We start from the raw sequence: 18,692 nt of genomic DNA on the forward strand, positions 1-18,692 counted from the left end.
CTGTGTCCCACTGGGGAGATATCCCTTTACGTCTTGGCCCTTAGCCAAAACAGGAAGTGAGAGAATCCCAGGGTGGAACCAGGGTCACCTTGAATTTCCTCATTGGGGAATTTCTCCTCTATTACGGTTATGGTGTCAATCCAAAATGTATTTTCTTTTAATTTCCCATTTACGATACTAATAGTAAAACAGGACAAATAAAGAGGGTTATTCTCCCTAACAGGGACACAGACAGCAAGAAAAACTGACAGGTGTTCTAAACCCTCTCCACTCTAACCGGGAGGCAAAAAGAAAACTGCCTTTTGTTAGGCTTTAAGATGTCCAGGCAAAAGGGGTAAAATACAATACTGAGAACTTCAGTGTACACTAGTATATATAATTGCACTAAGCCAGTAGGCAACTAATGCGCTTGCTGCCCCGAGGCATTTTCCCCTAAATTCTTTCCTCTTTTTGCTTTTAGGAAGTAGTGTCTCACCCTATAAGCTGAGGTATTAATCACACAACGTCTGGTTTTAATCCACACGCTCCCAGTCCTGAACGGATGGTTATCTGGGGAAAGCGTATTCCCCCTAATCTCACTCCACAGCCAAGAAAAGTTGAAAATGAAAAAAACAGATTGAGGCAACAGTTGAGTGGTTTGCTCGGTCAGACGCTGCCTGAGGGAGATCCTTCTGCAGCTCTTTTTTTTCTTATATTTTTAAAACAAAATATTGACCTTAACAAGCAAGCATTTGCTCCGTGAGCGTTATTACAATGCAGTACACTTTTCTTCCTGTGGAATAAAGGCATATGCAGCTCATCTTTGGAAATTAATTTCCTGAACCTCCAGCTACAGAAACAGGGATGTCAAACCCAGTGGACAACACAGTATTAGTTGTTCTGTTCATCAGTTGCCTGCTTAAAAGCTAGTCACTATACAAATTGATTTTAATGAACATGAAAATCCTATGTATGAAACTAACATCCAGAAAATGAGAAGCAATATTATGTCACTCTATGGGATGCTGTCTGAGAGGGAAACATCTGCTATTTCCAAGTGTCTGAAAGTCCTTTAACCGCTTGCCGACTGCGCACCGTATATTTACTGCAGCAGTCAGCCCCGGCCAGGCACGTAGATCTACGTCGCTAGCTTGTGACCGGCTTTTGAGCTAATAGCGGGCGAGCCCGCCCCGGCTCGTTCACGGAGGAGTCCGCGCGTGTGACCGGCGGACCCGATGTCCGCCGGTCACACTACGATCGTCGGTAGAGCGGGAGAAAGGCGGGCGGCTTATGTAAACAAGCCGCCTGTCATTCTCCCCTGTGTAAAAATGGAGATCAGACGGTTCTACTATGTAGAACCGTTGGATCTCTGTTTTTACAATAGGAGACATGTCCAATCACAGTTAGAAACACGCCCCTAGGACACACTTAACCCCTCCCTCTCAAATACAGTTAACCCCTTCACTGCCAGTGTCATTTTTACAGTAACAGTGCATATGTATAGCACTGATTACTGCAGTAATGTCACTGATAACCCCAAAAGTGTCAAAAATGTCAGTCAAGGGTCCGATCTGTCTGCCGCAATGTCGCAGTCCCGCAAAAAAAAAAAAAAAAAAAAAAAAAAAAAAAAAAAAAAAAAAATCGCAGATCGCCGCCATTACTCGTTAAAAAAACCCACCAAAAATGACAAAAATCTTTCCCTTTGTTAGTAAACGCGATAACTTTTGCGCAAACAAATCAAAATACGCTTTTTGCGATTTTTTTTACCAAACATATGTAGCATAAAACAAATTGGCCGAAAATGTTAAAAAATTTTGATTTTTACATTTTTTTTGGGGAATTTCATATAAAAAAAGTGAAAAATATTGTTATTTTTGCAAAATTTACGATCTTTTTTTGTTTATAGCGCATGATCAAAAAAATCGCAAAAAAATACCACCAAAAGAAAGCTCTGTGGGAAAAAAAGGACGTGAAATTCGTTTAGGTACAGCATCGCACGACTGCGCAATTGTCCGTTAAAGTCACGCAGTAAAAGAAAAAAAAAAAAAAAAAAAAAATCGCAAAAAAAAACCCTGGTCAGGAAGGGGGTAAAATCTTCCGGGGCTTAAGTGGTTAAAAAAAAGAAAATGGTATTTTTGACTTATCATAAAATCCATTTCTTTGATGTTCACTGACGGACACAGCTCCTGATTCTTCTTAACCATTGGGTTAAACTGCCCCCTACAGGAGTAGGACAATAGGCAGGAAAAAGCTTGACTAGACCTATGGGCAGTCCCAGGGGGTATACACCCACTCTCAGCTATAGGCACTAAGTTTTGTTACAAGCAGTGTCAGAAGAAAGCCAACTCCAGAGAGGGGTGGGTGCTGTGTCCGTCAATTAACATCGGAGAAATGGAGTTTACGGTAAGTCAAGAAATGGGATTTTTGTACAGCGCTCCATAAATCATAACTAGTGGGTTATATTGCCTCTTCCAGGAGTAGGACTGAGCAGAACAAAAAAAAACCTGGCTATGCCTATGGGCCACCCTCAGCTGGTATATAACCCCCCCCACCTCTCTGCTCTAGGTAATCAGTTTAGTAGCAAGCAGTATTAGAAGTATCAGAACTCCATAGAGTTAAACTCAGGGAAATGGATTTCCCGGCAAGCACAAAAATCCCATTTTCGTTCATCAATGGACACAGGGCTCCATTTATCATAACTAGTGGGACACCCAAAAGCAGTGGCAAAAGGGACATGAGGGGTGGGGAAATAACCCAAGGCTAAACATAAGAGCCCTTAACCAGGACACAGGAGCTTTAACCGGGTCACAGGAGCCCCGTCTGAAAATAAAGGTTTAAAGAAAGGGAACAGCCCTTCTTAAACCGCAGCCTGCAAAACTTTGTGGCCAAAAGAAGCATCTGCAGATGCCAAAGTATCTACCTTCTAGAATTTTGTGAAGGTATGCACAGACGACCAAGTGGCCGCCTTGTAAATGAAAACTTGCGATATTGAAGCCTGATGACGGAAGGTCCAAGAAGCACTCCAATAGAATGTGCCGGGACAGGGAAAGGTGTAACCTGACCTTTAATGAAATAGGCCTGAGTTATCGCCTGTCTGATCCATCTGGTGATGGGTAGCTGAAGAAGCACCCAGCCCTTTTCTTGGTCCATTCGTAACCACAAAAAGCGAGTCTGACGTCATGAAGAGACTCAGTAGTTGCCAGATACACCTGAATCACACCAACAACATCCAAGGTATGCTAAGCAAATTCCTTGTGATGAGCTGGCTTGGGACACAAGGAAGGCAACACAATGTTCTCATTCAACTGGAAGTCAGAGACAACTTTGGGTAGGAATGATGGACAGGGATGAAGAACCACTTTATCCCTATGGACCACTAAATAGGGACTGTGACAGGATAATGCCGCCAATTCCGATACCCTGGGGGCCGAGGTAATAGCCACTAAGAATGTCACCTTCTGGGATAACGTAGGCAAGGGACTCTCTCAAATTTTCTGAAATGGAGGTTTCTGGAGAACTGAAAGTACTAAATTTAAATCCCATTGGCAGCAGAAGAGACTGTACAGGTGGAGCCACATGTCGAACCCCTGAATGAAGGTACAAACTAAAAAGAGTGCATGTCTAGTGGTCGCTGAAAGAAGATTGCCCTTGATGGTACTTAAACCCAACTTCTGAACAACGCCCTGCTGGAGAAAGGTTAAGATCTGAGCCATAGAAAAGGATTGAGGATGAGCGCCAATCGACCCATACCAAGAAATGTACACTTTCCACGTACGATGGTACAGTTGTGCTTCTAAGTTTACATACCCTGGGAGAATTTATGATTTCTTGGACATTTTTTTGAGAATATTAATAACACAAAAACTTTTCATTCACTCATGGTTAGTGTTTGGCTGAAGCCATTTATTATCAATAACTGTGTTTATTCTTTTTAAATCATGACAACAGAAACTACCCAAATGACCCTGATCAAAAGTTTACATACCCAAAGGGGTTTGCATAGCTATTAAAGGTAACCATCCTCACCTGTGATCTGTTTGCTTGCAATTAGTGTGTGTGTATAAGAGGTCAGAGTTTCTGGACTCCTGACAGACCCTTGCATCTTTCATGAAGTGCTACACTGACGTTTCTGGATTCCGAGTGATGGCGAAAGCAAAAGAATTGTCAAAGGATCTGTGGGAAAATGTAGTTGAACTGTATAAAACAGGAAAGGGATATTAAAAGATATCCAAGGAATTGAGAATGCCAATCAGCAGTGTTCAAACTCTAATCAAGAAGTGGAAAATGAGGTGTTCTGTTGAAACCAAACTATGGTCAGGTAGAAAAACTAAAATTTAAGCCACAACTGCCAGGAAAATTTTTCGGGATGCAAAGAAATCCACAAATAACTTCAGGTGAAATACAGGACTCTCTGGAAACATGTGGTGTGGCTGTTTCATGATGCACAATAAGGAGGCACTTGAAGAAAGATGGGCTGCATAGTCGCGTCGCAAGAAGAAAGCCATTACTACGCAAATGCCACAAAGTATCCTGCTTACAATATGCCAAACAGCACAAAGACAATTGAAGAGACAAGGACTCACTGCTCCAGGTGGTGTAATCGCCTGATGACTCACACAGGTGCATGCCCCGGCTCGCCTCCGTGAAAACTTGATAAAAGAAAGGAATTGGCAGCACTCCAGGTTGAGTCAAAATCCAGATGTATTGACTGGACATCCAAATATGACAATCGTGACAAGGTAGACGCGTTTCACACACTAACTGTGTGCTTAAACCATGATTAAGCACACAGTGTGTGAAACGCGTCTACCTTGTCACGATTGTCATATTTGGATGTCCAGTCAATAAATCTGGATTTTGACTCAACCTGGAGTGCTGCCAATTCCTTTCTTTTATCAAGTTTTCACGGAGGCGAGCCGGGGCATGCACCTGTGTGAGTCATCAGGCGATTACACCACCTGGAGCAGTGAGTCCTTGTCTCTTCAATTGTCTTTGTGCTGTTTGGCATATTGTAAGCAGGATACTTTGTGGCATTTGCGTAGTAATGGCTTTCTTCTTGCGACGCGACTATGCAGCCCATCTTTCTTCAAGTGCCTCCTTATTGTGCATCATGAAACAGCCACACCACATGTTTCCAGAGAGTCCTGTATTTCACCTGAAGTTATTTGTGGATTTCTTTGCATCCCGAAAAATTTTCCTGGCAGTTGTGGCTTAAATTTTAGTTTTTCTACCTGCCAGGAAAATTTTTCGGGATGCAAAGAAATCCACAAATAACTTCAGGTGAAATACAGGACTCTCTGGAAACATGTGGTGTGGCTGTTTCATGATGCACAATAAGGAGGCACTTGAAGAAAGATGGGCTGCATAGTCGCGTCGCAAGAAGAAAGCCATTACTACGCAAATGCCACAAAGTATCCTGCTTACAATATGCCAAACAGCACAAAGACAATTGAAGAGACAAGGACTCACTGCTCCAGGTGGTGTAATCGCCTGATGACTCACACAGGTGCATGCCCCGGCTCGCCTCCGTGAAAACTTGATAAAAGAAAGGAATTGGCAGCACTCCAGGTTGAGTCAAAATCCAGATTTATTGACTGGACATCCAAATATGACAATCGTGACAAGGTAGACGCGTTTCACACACTGTGTGCTTAATCATGGTTTAAGCACACAGTTAGTGTGTGAAACGCGTCTACCTTGTCACGATTGTCATATTTGGATGTCCAGTCAATAAATCTGGATTTTGACTCAACCTGGAGTGCTGCCAATTCCTTTCTTTTATCAAGCACAGAGACAAGCCTCAAACCTTCTGGCAAAGTTATTTGGGTGAGACCAAAATTAAGCTTTTTGGCCACAACCATAAACGCTACATTTGGAGAGGAGTCAACGAGTCCTATGACAAAGGGTACACCATTCCTACTGTGAAACACTGAGGTGGATCACTGAAGTTTTGGGGATCTGTGAGTTACAAAAGGCACAGGAAATTTGGTCAGAATTGATGGAAAGATGAATGCAGTATGTTATGAGAAAATACTGGAGGAAAATTTGCATTGATCAGCCCGGAAGCTGCGCATGGGACGTACTTGGACATTCCAACATGACCATGATCCTAAAACACAAGGCCAAGACGATCTGTCATTGGCTACAGCAGAATAAATTGAAGGTTCTGGAGTGACCATCTCAGTCTCCTGACCTCAATATCATTGAGCCCCACAAAAGACTTCAAGCTGTCAATGTTAAAGGGGGCAATACACGGTATTAAGAAATGGGGTATGTAAACTTGGCTTCAGCCAAAACACTAACCATGAGTGAAATTAAAGTTTTTGTGTTATCATTCATATTCTCTGAAAAATGGCTAAGAAATTATAAATTCTGCAAGGGTATGTAGACTTATGAGCACAACTGTATATCTTGCTGGAAGATGACTTCTTCACCTTCACCATAGTAGGGATCACTGATCCAGACAGACCTCTATCCCTCAGTACCTAGCTTTCAATAGCTAAGCCATTAAAACCAGCGAGTGTAAAGCAGGATAGTAGATCAGCCTTTAAGACAACTGGTCTTCTTTGAGAGGAAGCCCCCCAAGGGACGTTTATGGCCACCAGACTGATTGGAAGATCCTCGCCCTTGATTTCTCGCAGGAATTGTGGAAGAAGTCTGAGCCAAAGATGATACTGTGGCCCTAGGCCGTCTACGGCGTCAGCCAGAGGAACCCGTGATCTTGCCATGAACCTTGGTATCCTCCTGTGGAGCCGAACCTGTAAAGGAGCTGCATTTAAGAACTGTCTTGGAGGTGGATACCATCAGGCTCAGAACCTGTATGAAAAATGGGAGAGAACCATCTGTGTGACAGCAGCCAATGAATCACAGCCTGTGGTCCCTGAAGTTTGTGCAGAGGAAGGACCACCCTGGTCAGAAAGAATCAGACCTAGGTAAATCAATTCCCTGGACAGGGATAGGGGGGACCTTAGTTCAGAAATCACCTGAACTTTTGCAGGAATTAAATCTGCACAAAGAGACTCAGGACCTGAAAAGGACACACTTTGTCCCTCTTTCTGGGTACCCCCAAAAGAAACATTTTGCGGATCTCCTTGACGCTCACCAAAGAAGTCCATGGGGCCAGAAACCAGCGAAGATGCTGAAGGAGTCTTGTCTGCTTGTCCGGGGAAGCTAGCTCTAGGCTTACCAGACCAAGGTTGCTTGGAACCTCCCGGGGACGATTTATCTATTTCCCTTATTCTCCATCCCAGAAGCATGAAAGAATTTTCTATGGGCTAAGAAGGAGGGCCTCCATCTGCGGCGAGGCTCCTTCCCTTTCCTTGACTGTGGCAGGAAGGTACTCTTCCTCCACCCCCCCCCCCCCGTGATACCCTAAATTAGGTCATCCAGGTTAGCCCCATACAAGCGATCGCCTTGAAAGGGCAGATCAATGAGAGCTTTCCTAGAGGCTTGGTTTGCAGACCAGTTCTTAAGCCACAGCACATGCCTAATCATCACCACTGAAACAAAGTTTTGACAGCACAGGAGCTGCATCAAAAGCTGCATTACAAATAAACTGCAGCCCATGGACCAGCTGGTCCGCTAAATCAACATAAGCAGAGGAGAACCTGCTCACTCCCCTGCCCTAGTGCAAAAGCTTGGCCCATTCAGTTAGGGTCGGAGACACCAGAGCTGAGGCAAGTACTGGCTGCAATGCCGAACCTGCCATAGTAAACATGCTGTGTGCCACAGCCTCCGATTTCTTGTCATCCGGGTCCTTCAAAGACGGGGATTCCTCTACTGGGAACATGGTTGCTTTATTCAACCTGGAAACAGGAGGGCCCACCACTGGTGGACTAGTCCACTTTTTTAAAAAGGGACTCCTCAAAAGGGTAATGTACAGCAAAATGTTTGGGGACCACACAGGGTAATTTTGTTTTTCCCCATTCCTTACAGGAAAACCTGTCAAAATAAGACACAAGGAAACCTCCTTGGAGTATGATGCGACTTATGCGTACTAAACGACACAGCCAAGTCTGTGGCTACGTCAGCCGCATCCTCCATCTTTAAAGTCTCAGCACTGCAGTAATAAGTGCGTCTACAAGCAGCTTTTCACTCGCTGCTGCGACCATGGAGGAATCATCCTCACTATCAGATGGATCAGGAGGTGTGGTATTGAGTTCCCCTGGACAGGCTGCGTCCATGGCGGCACCCGGCTCAGAATCAGACGAGACAGCCTGAGCAGGAAAAGGTGGGGGACGCTTCCTCCTGGGCCTTTGCCAGGGGCATAACTACAGGGGTTGCAATTGCAACCGGGCGCTATGCTCCAGGGGGCCTGTGTGGCTCCCCTGTACACCTGGATAGGAGGGGCGGCGGGGGTAGCATGTAGAGAAATCACTGTCCTCCTTTTTCCTCCTGTAGCTGCAGGAGGAAAATGGAGGAGACTGGTTCCTCTGCATGCTGCCCCTGCCACTCCTCCTATCCAGTTCACTTGTGTTCTGCTGCCTCTGGGCCCCACTGTGCTCCCTTCCCTCTGGGCCCCACTGTGCTGTCTTCCCTCTCCTTCTGGCTGCTGCAGGGGATGTGTCACAATAGAGAACCAGGAAGGGGGGGGTCGGTAAAAATGTAATTTACCAGCTCCTTCCTTTTCTGAATGGACAGAGTCATAGTCAGCGACATTGTAAAAAATAAAATAAAATGATAAAAAATAATAAGAATGTAAAAAGAAATATTTCCGCACTAAAATTAGGACAAGGTAAATGACAGTGAATAAATACAAGCAGCTAGCACCAAAATCAACTAACAGTAATCCGTAAACATAATCCTTCCAAAAGTGTAGCGCTATAAATAAATGAAAAATTCTGAATATTTGTGAAACAAGTGGTAAAACCACAAAAAACATAAAAGGGGTAGTGTCCAAAATAATGAATAAAGTCCCAAAAAGTGGTGCAAATGAAAATAAATCCACATGGGCGTCCAGACGACGTCTTGATGACGAAACTTTGGCGACTCCAGACGTAACGTCCACACGCCCCCTTACGGAGCCAGCTGCTTACATACTGTTCCACGCTGCTTTGGATACCCGTGGGATGCCGCGACTCGATCCACGAACCGCCTACTTTATATGCCTGTTTACGCCTTCTTATTGTGAGTAGTTTTTTTTAAATAAATTGGATTTATATGTGTTACGGGATTACGCTATGGGCCTCTATTCTTTCCATATATCCATTTATGTATGACGGAGTAATTAAGAAGTGCCTGAGCTTGACATCCACTGATGACACTGGTATAACATCTTGCTGGGAGAGGCGGTCTCATTCAATTGAGTAGCCACGGAGTTCTGGTAAGCTGCTTGCGATATTTGTGCACAGAGGTGTCCCCATTTTGCACTTTTCCTTGGTGTCACCGAAAGGATTGTTCTTCTCCACACCCTGCATGTGGATTTATTTTCATTTGCACCACTTTTTGGGACTTTATTCATTATTTTGGACACTACCCCTTTTATGTTTTTTGTGGTTTTACCACTTGTTTCACAAATATTCAGAATTTTTCATTTATTTATAGCGCTGCACTTTTGGAAGGATGATAAAAATACAATTAAAGTACCAAAAAATAAAAAACTACTGACACCAGTGGGTGAACTTACAGGATCGCAAAGGTCACACTTGCGACTGGGCCCTGGCATTCCACCATCGTGGGGAGGCCCCAAGATGGCAGGAAGAGGGCCCACTGCAGAACTCGTGAAAGGGTCCTTTTGCAGGACCGTAATAAAGGGCACCGCAACGAGAGTAAAGGGCTCCACGGTCAGTGAGAAGTGCCCCAGGCTTGAAAGAAAGGGCCCCGGCCAGGGGTCCAGGGGGCTCTTCATGGTTTCTTGAACCGGGGCCCTTCATGGTTTCTTGCACCAGTTGAGGGGACCACTGGATCTAGATTATCCAGCCCGTCTCCCAGCCAGGCAGTTGTATGTAGATCTCCCAAGAGAAAAACAAAAAAAAAAGGATGTAAGGAAGGAGAAAATTGCTAGGACCAGAGATCCCAGCTGGGAGCCTAGGTCCTTACTCCTGACTAGACAGATTAAAAACAGATTACCTAGAGCAGAGAGAGGGGTTATATACCAGCTGAGGATGGTCCATGGGCGTAGCCATGTGTTTTTTGTTCTGCATAGTCCTACTCCTGGAGGAGGCAACACACTAGTTTTGATTTATGGAGCTCTGTGTCCATCGATGAACGAAAGAAAAATCCCATTTTCTCTTTTGTTCATTGACGGACACAGCTCCTGATTCTTCTTAACCATTGGGACGTACCAAAGCAGTGTCAAACATGAGGGGTGGGGAAAAGCAGAAAAAAATTTCCAAGACTAACTATAGCCAACCAGGTAACATGGAGCTCAACCATAAACAACTGAAGCTCACCTGAAAAAAAACAATACACCCTCAAAGAGGAACAGGTCCTCTAAACAGCAGTCAGCAAAACCTTGTGGGCAGAAGAAGCATCCGCAGATGCCAACACATCCAATTTACAAAAGACTGTGTAAAAGGTGTGCACCAACGATCAGGTGGCAGCCTTGCAAACCTGCATCACTGACGCTGGAAGACAGAAAGCCCAGGACACGCTAAGTGCCCTAGTAGAGTGTGCCTTGAGAGGGAATGGAGGAATCTGACCCTTGATGCAATAGGACTGAACCACAGTCTGATCCATCTGGAAATTAGTCACAAATAAAGTGGACAACCCTTTGTAAGGTCTGTCCATGAGCACAAATAGATAGTCTGACTTCCTAAAAGACTCCGTAGCTGTCAGGTACACCTAATTGCCGGAAACACATCATCAGCGCATGCAAGGCAATTTCCTTTGGGTGTTTAGGCTTGGGACATGGGGGGGGGGACATAATATCTTCATTCAAATGAGTCAGAGACCACCTTAGGAAGGAATGGGGTATGGAGGCAAAGCACCACCTTATCCTTGGAAATCACCATAAGGTGTACAGGATAACACCGCCAGTTCCGACACCCTGCGCGAAGAGTTGATAGCCACCAAAGAAAACCTCCACCCTTCAGCACCTGGCATTCAACAGCCAAGACTTCAATGCCAAGATTGGTCCTTGGGACAGCAGATCCTCCCTGAGAGGAAGTCCCCAAGGAACATCAGAGACCAGCTGTACCAGACCGGCGTACCAAGACCAGCGAGGCCAGTCTGGAGCCACTAGAATGACTGGAATCCCTTCTGCCTGGATCCTGCACAGGAGTCATGGGAGAAGTTTGAGAGGCTGGAAGGAAATCGGTCAGCCCACCTTAGAATGCCGGCTACTTACTGAGCCGTCAGCACACATCTTGTGCCCCCTTAGTGATTGATATAGACTATGGCCGTGGCATTGTCCAAATGAATTCATACCGTACACCCCTGAAGACTAATTGTCCAATGAGCCAGACAGTCTGATCGCTCAGTGTTCCAGTACATTAATCAGCAGTCCGGACTCTGCCAGGGTCCAGACCCCCTGAGCATGTCTGTGCTGAGGACGCCTTCCCACCTGGACAGGCTGGCATCCGTGGTGACAACCACTTCGACAGGGAAATTTCTTTCTCCCCCCTGTACTAAGTGCCGGAGAATTAAGCCACCTCTAGAGACCGTAGATCCTGTCCCATTTTACCAGAATCTCTTTAGCAGAAATCTTGTGTGAGATCCAGGTCGGATGCTAGTTGGATCCGCAATCCCGACAGCTGTGTAGATTAGACATAGAAAACGGCACTCTGACCTGAAGATGAATAAAATGTATTTATTGAAGAATCCAAAAATCCATCATGTACAAAAATATCAGAGACAGGGGACAAGCATAGTTGACGCGTTTCATTGAGTTAGATTTGCTTAGTCTGCATTGAAAGGGGGCACGCTGGCATATCTGCATTGAAAGGGGGCACGCTGACATATCTGCATTGAAAGGGGGCACGCTGACATATCTGCATTGAAAGGGGGCACGCTGGCATATCTGCATTGAAAGGAGGCATGCTGGCATCTCTGCATTGAAAGGGGGCACACATACACACCGTCCATCTACTCTTGGTCTGGCCCCCGGGTCCAATATATGAACCCATTGCTGCCCTTGAGTCAAAAAGTTTGCCCACCCCAGGTATAACTACAGTGGAGTTTCATTCTCCAGAAAAAGCTCTCATACTCAATGACGGGGTATGCCAACAGGAGGATGTTTGGAGGCTTTTCTTCATGGTAGGAAAACCTAACCCCTTATCTATTCATCCAGGGACTCGTTAAGACAGGGTTACCAGTTGGCGAAAATAGCTATACTGGTCTTTAATTTACATAGTTTAAACTCTCTCCCTATCAAGCCATTCTTTTTCTGGGTTACACCATCAATTAGATCTTGCAAAAGATTTTTTTCCTCCCACACAAAGATTGTAAAGCTATAGTCATCAATGCTTTTGCGTCAATGTAATTAAGTCCTGACTCTGTGATCAGCTTTTTTCAGCGCTTGGTCTGCTGACTTCCCCGATCCTAGTACTACCGTGAGCAACTTTTCACCTGTTCCCTTTAAGCCACTGTATTCCTCAGGTGTGGAGTCGTTAACCCAAATCTCTGGATTCTCAAATAAAACGGATTCTTCTGGTGATAGAGGAATGCAGAGGACCTGTCATAGTGGTTGCTATGGACATTTTTGGTTACAATGACAGACTTCCAATAAATGTGTTTTCATGGGGCTAGGATACCTGAGCACAAGGATGGTATAGGATGCTTGGCCGAAGAAAAATGTGGCATTGTTTTAACAAGATCTTCAATAATAGCATGTCTTGTTAGACAATGACCCAGCAGTGGCAAAAATCGCCAAACGAAATCCCCAGAATCAGAGGTAGTTCTGGGACGGTCGAAAAAGAATCTGACATCCTGTATAGCAGTACTCCAGGAAGAATTAGCAAAGATTACAGACAAGTGGGCTTTGCTTCACAAACCCACATTCTTTTTCCTAAACAAAGGTTTTTACAGCCTTGGGAACCAATGCCTTACCCATTCCATGGCAATTCAAGCTGTGTTATGTCCCCCCCCCCCCCCACACACTATTTCTGCTCATTCTATTACTTCCATAGAAGTCCCAGATAGATAGGTCCCTTTTCAGTCCAAGAAATTTTCTTTTTTCCATGCTCCTTTGTTTCTCTGCGCACTTTTTTGACTTTACCACTGTGAGGATGTACTTCTCCAGGGTCCACTTTGCCATCCACAGGTCAAGATTATTATTATACAGGATTTACATAGCACCAACAGTTTACGCATCATGTTCCAAAATTATGGGAGAAAATACAATTGCAAAAAAGGAAAATAAAAAGAGTCTTGGTGTCCATTTTGTTGCTGAGTCGCAAGAAAGTAACAAGGGCGATATACAGCAAGTATAGAGTTGTAAATTCTGGGTGTAACAAAGATGACAACTTTGTTTGAATTTTTTTCAGGATGGAGCTGACAAGGACTTAAAGTACTACTAAACCCAGGAGCCTGCATTCACTATATCTGGTCTCCCACAGTACAGTACACAGAAAAAGGAAATTATAGTTTTAGTAAATATAAACAGATAAATACCTTTTTTCATCAGCAGTTAAAGCAGTCTTGTGCCTTCGATCATTGTCGGGTTAAAGCTTGTAGGAGGAGTTTTTTCTCCCCTGATTGACCTTTGAGGCTACAGGACCCCTGACCTTCTGTCAGGACAGTGCTGAATGGCCCTGTGCTGATCACATGCACTCTCGCAATAAAAAAAAACTCTCTAGCAATACACACCAAACTGAGCATGTGCAGCTTGCCCCCAAGGCTCTGTTCTATTAGGAGATGGTTTGGGGACTGTAGAAGGGGAGGTTTAGGGAAGACAGGATCAAACAGCCTTTTTACACAATGCAGAGGATTAACCCCTTAGGTTTCACAGGGAGTTTAACAAGTATGCTTTACTGCATATGCAGACTGATTTTACTGTTGTGGGTTTAGAAACACTTTAACCATCAGCACCCTTTTAGTGCAAGAGGGAGCCATGAGTGTATTTTTTTGGAAAACTTTAGACAGCGATCCATTCCTAGATTTTTTTTTTTTTCGGGCATCAGCCAGAGCGAGGCCAAATGGGACTTCTTGTTATTTTTGCAGGCCTTACAAAACAGCCTTTTCAACCCTTGTATTCTGTAAACCTAAAGCTTCTAAAGCCCCGTAAACACGTACCGATTGTTGGCCGACCGATCGGCCGTCTTTTGTCCAGTGTTGTTGTGTTGGTTGAAATGTGCTCTAGACTGCACACGAATTTTGTCGGCCAACAACAGCCAACTTCAGAAGTGACGTCATGTTCTGGTCTATTTTTCGTGTGTTTTTTCTTCTCTGAGCATGCCCAGTCTTGCTCATCTGACTTTTGTCGACCGAAATCTGTACTGACTGACAAACAATCGGCCGTTCTGGTGACGGCCAACAAAAATTTTATAGCATGCACACCAGATTTTGTTCGGCCGAAAAGTCGCAGTCGGTTGTCGAAATCATCATACTAACAAGCCGATAATCGGCCGATCGGGCGGCGGCCGAAAATTCCCGGCCAACAATCGGTACGTGTGTACGGGGCTTTACCCTCAAAACTGTACTTTTGGTGGCAAGGACCTTGGCCATGCTCAACAGGGAACCCTTTTTGCTGATCCTTGATCTGAGGAATGATCCTGTTTTTTCTGTCAAAAAAGTTTTGTTTACCATCACACCCAGAACGTAATCCTTTCTAAGTTCTGTCCCAATCCAGAGGAGCTTTTTCCACATGATCCAAGATGTGTGTGGTTTTATTTTGAGGTAACTTAGGAGTTTGGAAAGCTATTCCCTATTCGTCTTCTTTGCATGTATCAAGAAAGGTCACAAAGCATCAAAGGATTCCAGATGGCCAAGATTTGGTACTGGAGAGACTTACCGTATGTGAACATGACTATTTTTCAGTGGAGATTCCTCCTCATTCCACTAAAACGTTGGAAACCACTTGGGAGCAATGAGCTAGTGCCAGCCCAGATCAAATTTGTAACGCAGATATGTGACCAAAGCTAATAACATTAATCTGGCATTATCAACCAGACTTTTTTATTAGCCACAGGTTAGTCTTTTGGCAGTAAGGTCCTTCAAGGTGTTGTCCCCACGCCAAACTGGTAAGTTCTCTGTTATCCTTTCTGGTGCTGTCCTGAAAGACCATTTGAGAAAATGAGTTATGTTTGCTGGTAACTGTTTCTAGGAGTTTTAGGACAGTCCCATTTATTGCTGTGTTATTCGTTATGTTTTTCAGCATGGCCAGAGGTTCCTCTCTAAACTGATGAGCTATGTGAGGATTCTCCTTTTAAAGAATTGAGCTGCAGTGTTTCCTATGAATTGTGGGTAGAACCATGGGTAGAACTATACACTCAAGTGCTGTTCTGAAAGGTTCCTGCAAAACACAGTTTAATAGTTTTTTTTTTTTTTTATCACCATAGGTACTGGAATTTTCCAATAGTCTTGCACACAGCACCATTTAGGCCTTAGGTGAAATCAGTGCTTTATTGATTTGCACAGCTATGCCTAAAGTATATGTAAACCCCTTTCCTTGTAAAACATTCAGTATAAAACAGAAACTTAAGGGAACACATGTGTATACCTATATAAAAAAAAAAAACTTTCTAAATTACTTTTTTCACAAGTGATCACATACCCTCTCTTCTCAGCTGCATAATGACTTCAGAGAGCTTGGGAAGTAGAAATAGCAGCACAGCGGTCTTCCCAGTAAATTGTTATGGGTGCGCATCAGCACAAGTTTCATCACTGGAGAGGAGGCTGGATTCTCAGTGCAGAAAACTGACCACATTGTGCTCATACCTAGTGTGGTCAGTTTTAATAGGAAAGCAGAGAGACTGGCAGAACACCAGGTATTTCACACAAAAAAAGCAATACAAAGAGAACGGGATAAATGTACACCAGGCACATATCAGGAATAAGAAATAATGGATTAACATATTCTTTAAGGGAAGGATGACCTCATCAATGTACTGCTGTCCCTCGACTATCCAATTACAGGCTATAGGGGCCCTGGACCAGAATTTTTATTATTTAACTGCAGTATAGTCTACAGAAAAATGCAGAACATGACTATGCTGCCTGGAAAGGGTCCTTGTGTTCTAAGACTGCTTTACAAATCCTTTATCAATTAAAACATTTCACATGTATGCATGTCAACTATCTACACAAAAATTGTCACCAGAGATTTGTTCAACACACACACACATATAATAATATGCATAGCGATAATGGCGGATGTTCTACCAGCATGTGCTTAAAATGTAAAGTTACTTCAGTATTTGATCATCTTAAACGTGCCAGCTCAAGCCAACCTAGAATTCCTGACCGCTGTAGCAAAGTAGTAGATTCAAGCAGCCGCAACACATAAGGGAATAAGTGGATAAAAAAAAATCTTTCTGTGAGTTCACACACAGTTTCTGCTTCTCTCTAGTCAGCTATTTATCACTTTTTGCAAAAAAAAAAAGGACAAAAAAAAAAAAAGCCCTGGCAGATATCCTGGAGGAGAGTTCTGTGGTGGATGAAGAGGGTGAGCGGAGGGGAGGGGGTAGGCATGATGCAAACCATTTGGAGCTAAGTGAGAATGCTGCCAATGTAAGCTGCTTTATTCAAACAAGTAAGGAAATGATGGGACTTTCTGCATGCCAGAATGTGTACAGCCTCGTCTATAGACACACTTAAGTCACAAATACATACAAAGCAGAAGGCAAGTAAGCACTGCAGCCATCATACATGTGTATCTAACCTCATATATAAAGCCCAAAGGAATATATGGACTTTTTAATCTTCATTAGAGTTGAAAGTCAGTGGTGAAGAGGTCAACGTTTTCCCTCAACACCCTCAAAGACTTAGCAGGAATCGGCATTCAGAACAAACTTCCCAAGATTTTTGGAGAGAAAGCAAAAAGTAAAATGGATGGAGGAGCTTAGAAGGCAATGTGAGACAAAAAAGGAGGAGGACGGAGTTCCGTGCACTGACCTTATCAGAGGTTTTCTCGACATAGCACGGTTCCTGAGGGGCAGCAAGGAGGGGGACAAACCCAGAAAGTAGTCTATCTTCTTCAAGTATCAGTAGAGAAAGGTCTTCATCAGAGTCTTTATAAAGAGGCACCTCGGACTGGTTTACCCAGGTCAATGTGTTGCAAAACTCTGCCAAAACACTCCAGACATCTCGTGCAGGCCTGTGGAAGAGAAGAGAACAGCATATCAAGACTCCATTAAAAGAATTGTGCCTAGATAGAGGAGGATTAGGAACAGTTAGATTTTTAACTGAACACTTCTGAGACTTGCAGGGGGATTTGCTCACATTTAGCAAACTCTTTGTGGTCTATCAAAAGGAAAATTAGTTACTGTAAAGAGTATCAGGGAAAACCTGTCATGGCTGACACCGAGCCTCCAAAGCCAGAAAAGCAGTGATAGGAAATCTCGGATTAAGACCAAACCAATGGTCAAGACTCACTTGATGATCAAGCTGCTCCCACTCCACTCAAAACTACATTTTTTTTTTTTGTGTAGAGTTTTGCCCTCAAAAGCAAAAACACATTTTTTTCTGACTTCAATTTTGTTTTTGGGACACTGTCCTTTTTTCACAAACTTTGTGATAAATTGTAAAATGTCTATAAATATTACAAAATGACTGATTTGTGCAATTAATCATCCACAGACCGCTATCCAAGGTTACCCCCGAAGAAGGAGTTATAATTGGGACTTCGAAACGCATTGGGTCTATACCCTGGGGTCTAGTGGTCACTTTTCTGCCTGCTGATTTTATGTATTGTATTAGCTTGCCATTCTTTTAACCCATGTAATTTTTTCTAATAAATTGTATTTTCATTAAATATTTTGTTGTTTACATTCAACTTCTTTAAACCAGTGCCTAAAAAGACCCACAACCAGGGGAAATTTTTCTTTGCTATTGTATATTGGTAGTTGCGGTTTGCAAGAGCATAGGATATCATCTGCTGCAGGAGGCTACTAGCACGCATCTCCAATGGTGATGCTAGGTCCAAGGGAGAACACATGCCTGCAGTATCTAAACGCAGCTGCGTGCCTGCACCTAACTAGCATGGCACCCAGTGCAGAAAGCATAGCTATTCATTTGAAATGGGAAAAACTCCTGGCACCCTTTAAATGCTGTGAAATGAAGTTAAAGCGGAGTTCCACCCTGGGAATAGTTTTTTTTAATAAAAATACCCCCGGGACAGTCAGGGCTAGTACATTCCACAATGGCTAGCCTCTGATCTGTCCCGGTTTGCACTTACCTTTTAGGACAAATACTTACCTTGAAAAAGTATTGTCCAGCGCTGCCATCTCAGGTGTGGGCAGCTTGAAGCCAGCGCGATCCTCTTCTGCGTCCTCTTCGGTCCCACGATGCACTGCACCGGCCCCGCCGTCACTTCCGATGCGCGCGTGTCATCCCTCCACAACTTCTGGGCATGCCCAGAAGCTGTTTAGAAGGAAATGACGCGCGCGCACCGGAACTGACGTCGGGGCCGGTGCAGGCGCATTGATTCCTGGGAGCGATGACGTTCAGCTCCCAGGAATCATTGCAAAGCCAGGAAGTGACGACGGGCCATGGCCGCCGAGGGGAGGAAGAAGGAAGTAAGGTAAGTATATTTTCTTCTCTACGAGGTAAGTAAAAAAAAAAAAATGCGATTATCCATTTGTTTTTCAGGTGACCCGGAGCGAGAAGATGGAAGT

At 44.0% G+C, this 18,692-nt stretch overlaps 1 protein-coding gene across 1 annotated transcript in view; it reads right to left on the bottom strand.

The window, feature by feature from the left end:
- SMG6 (SMG6 nonsense mediated mRNA decay factor) overlaps positions 1 to 18,692 on the bottom strand; it is a 697,848-nt gene that overhangs the window by 246,523 nt on the left and 432,633 nt on the right. The window contains exon 13 of the mRNA XM_082247741.1: positions 16,972 to 17,173. Within this exon, the coding sequence (XP_082103867.1) occupies positions 16,972 to 17,173 (202 nt within the window). The remainder of the gene's footprint in view (positions 1 to 16,971; positions 17,174 to 18,692) is intronic.

Source organism: Pelophylax lessonae, assembly GCF_965119305.1.
Source record: "Pelophylax lessonae genome assembly, chromosome: 2".
In the NCBI taxonomy this organism is placed as follows: domain Eukaryota; kingdom Metazoa; phylum Chordata; class Amphibia; order Anura; family Ranidae; genus Pelophylax; species Pelophylax lessonae.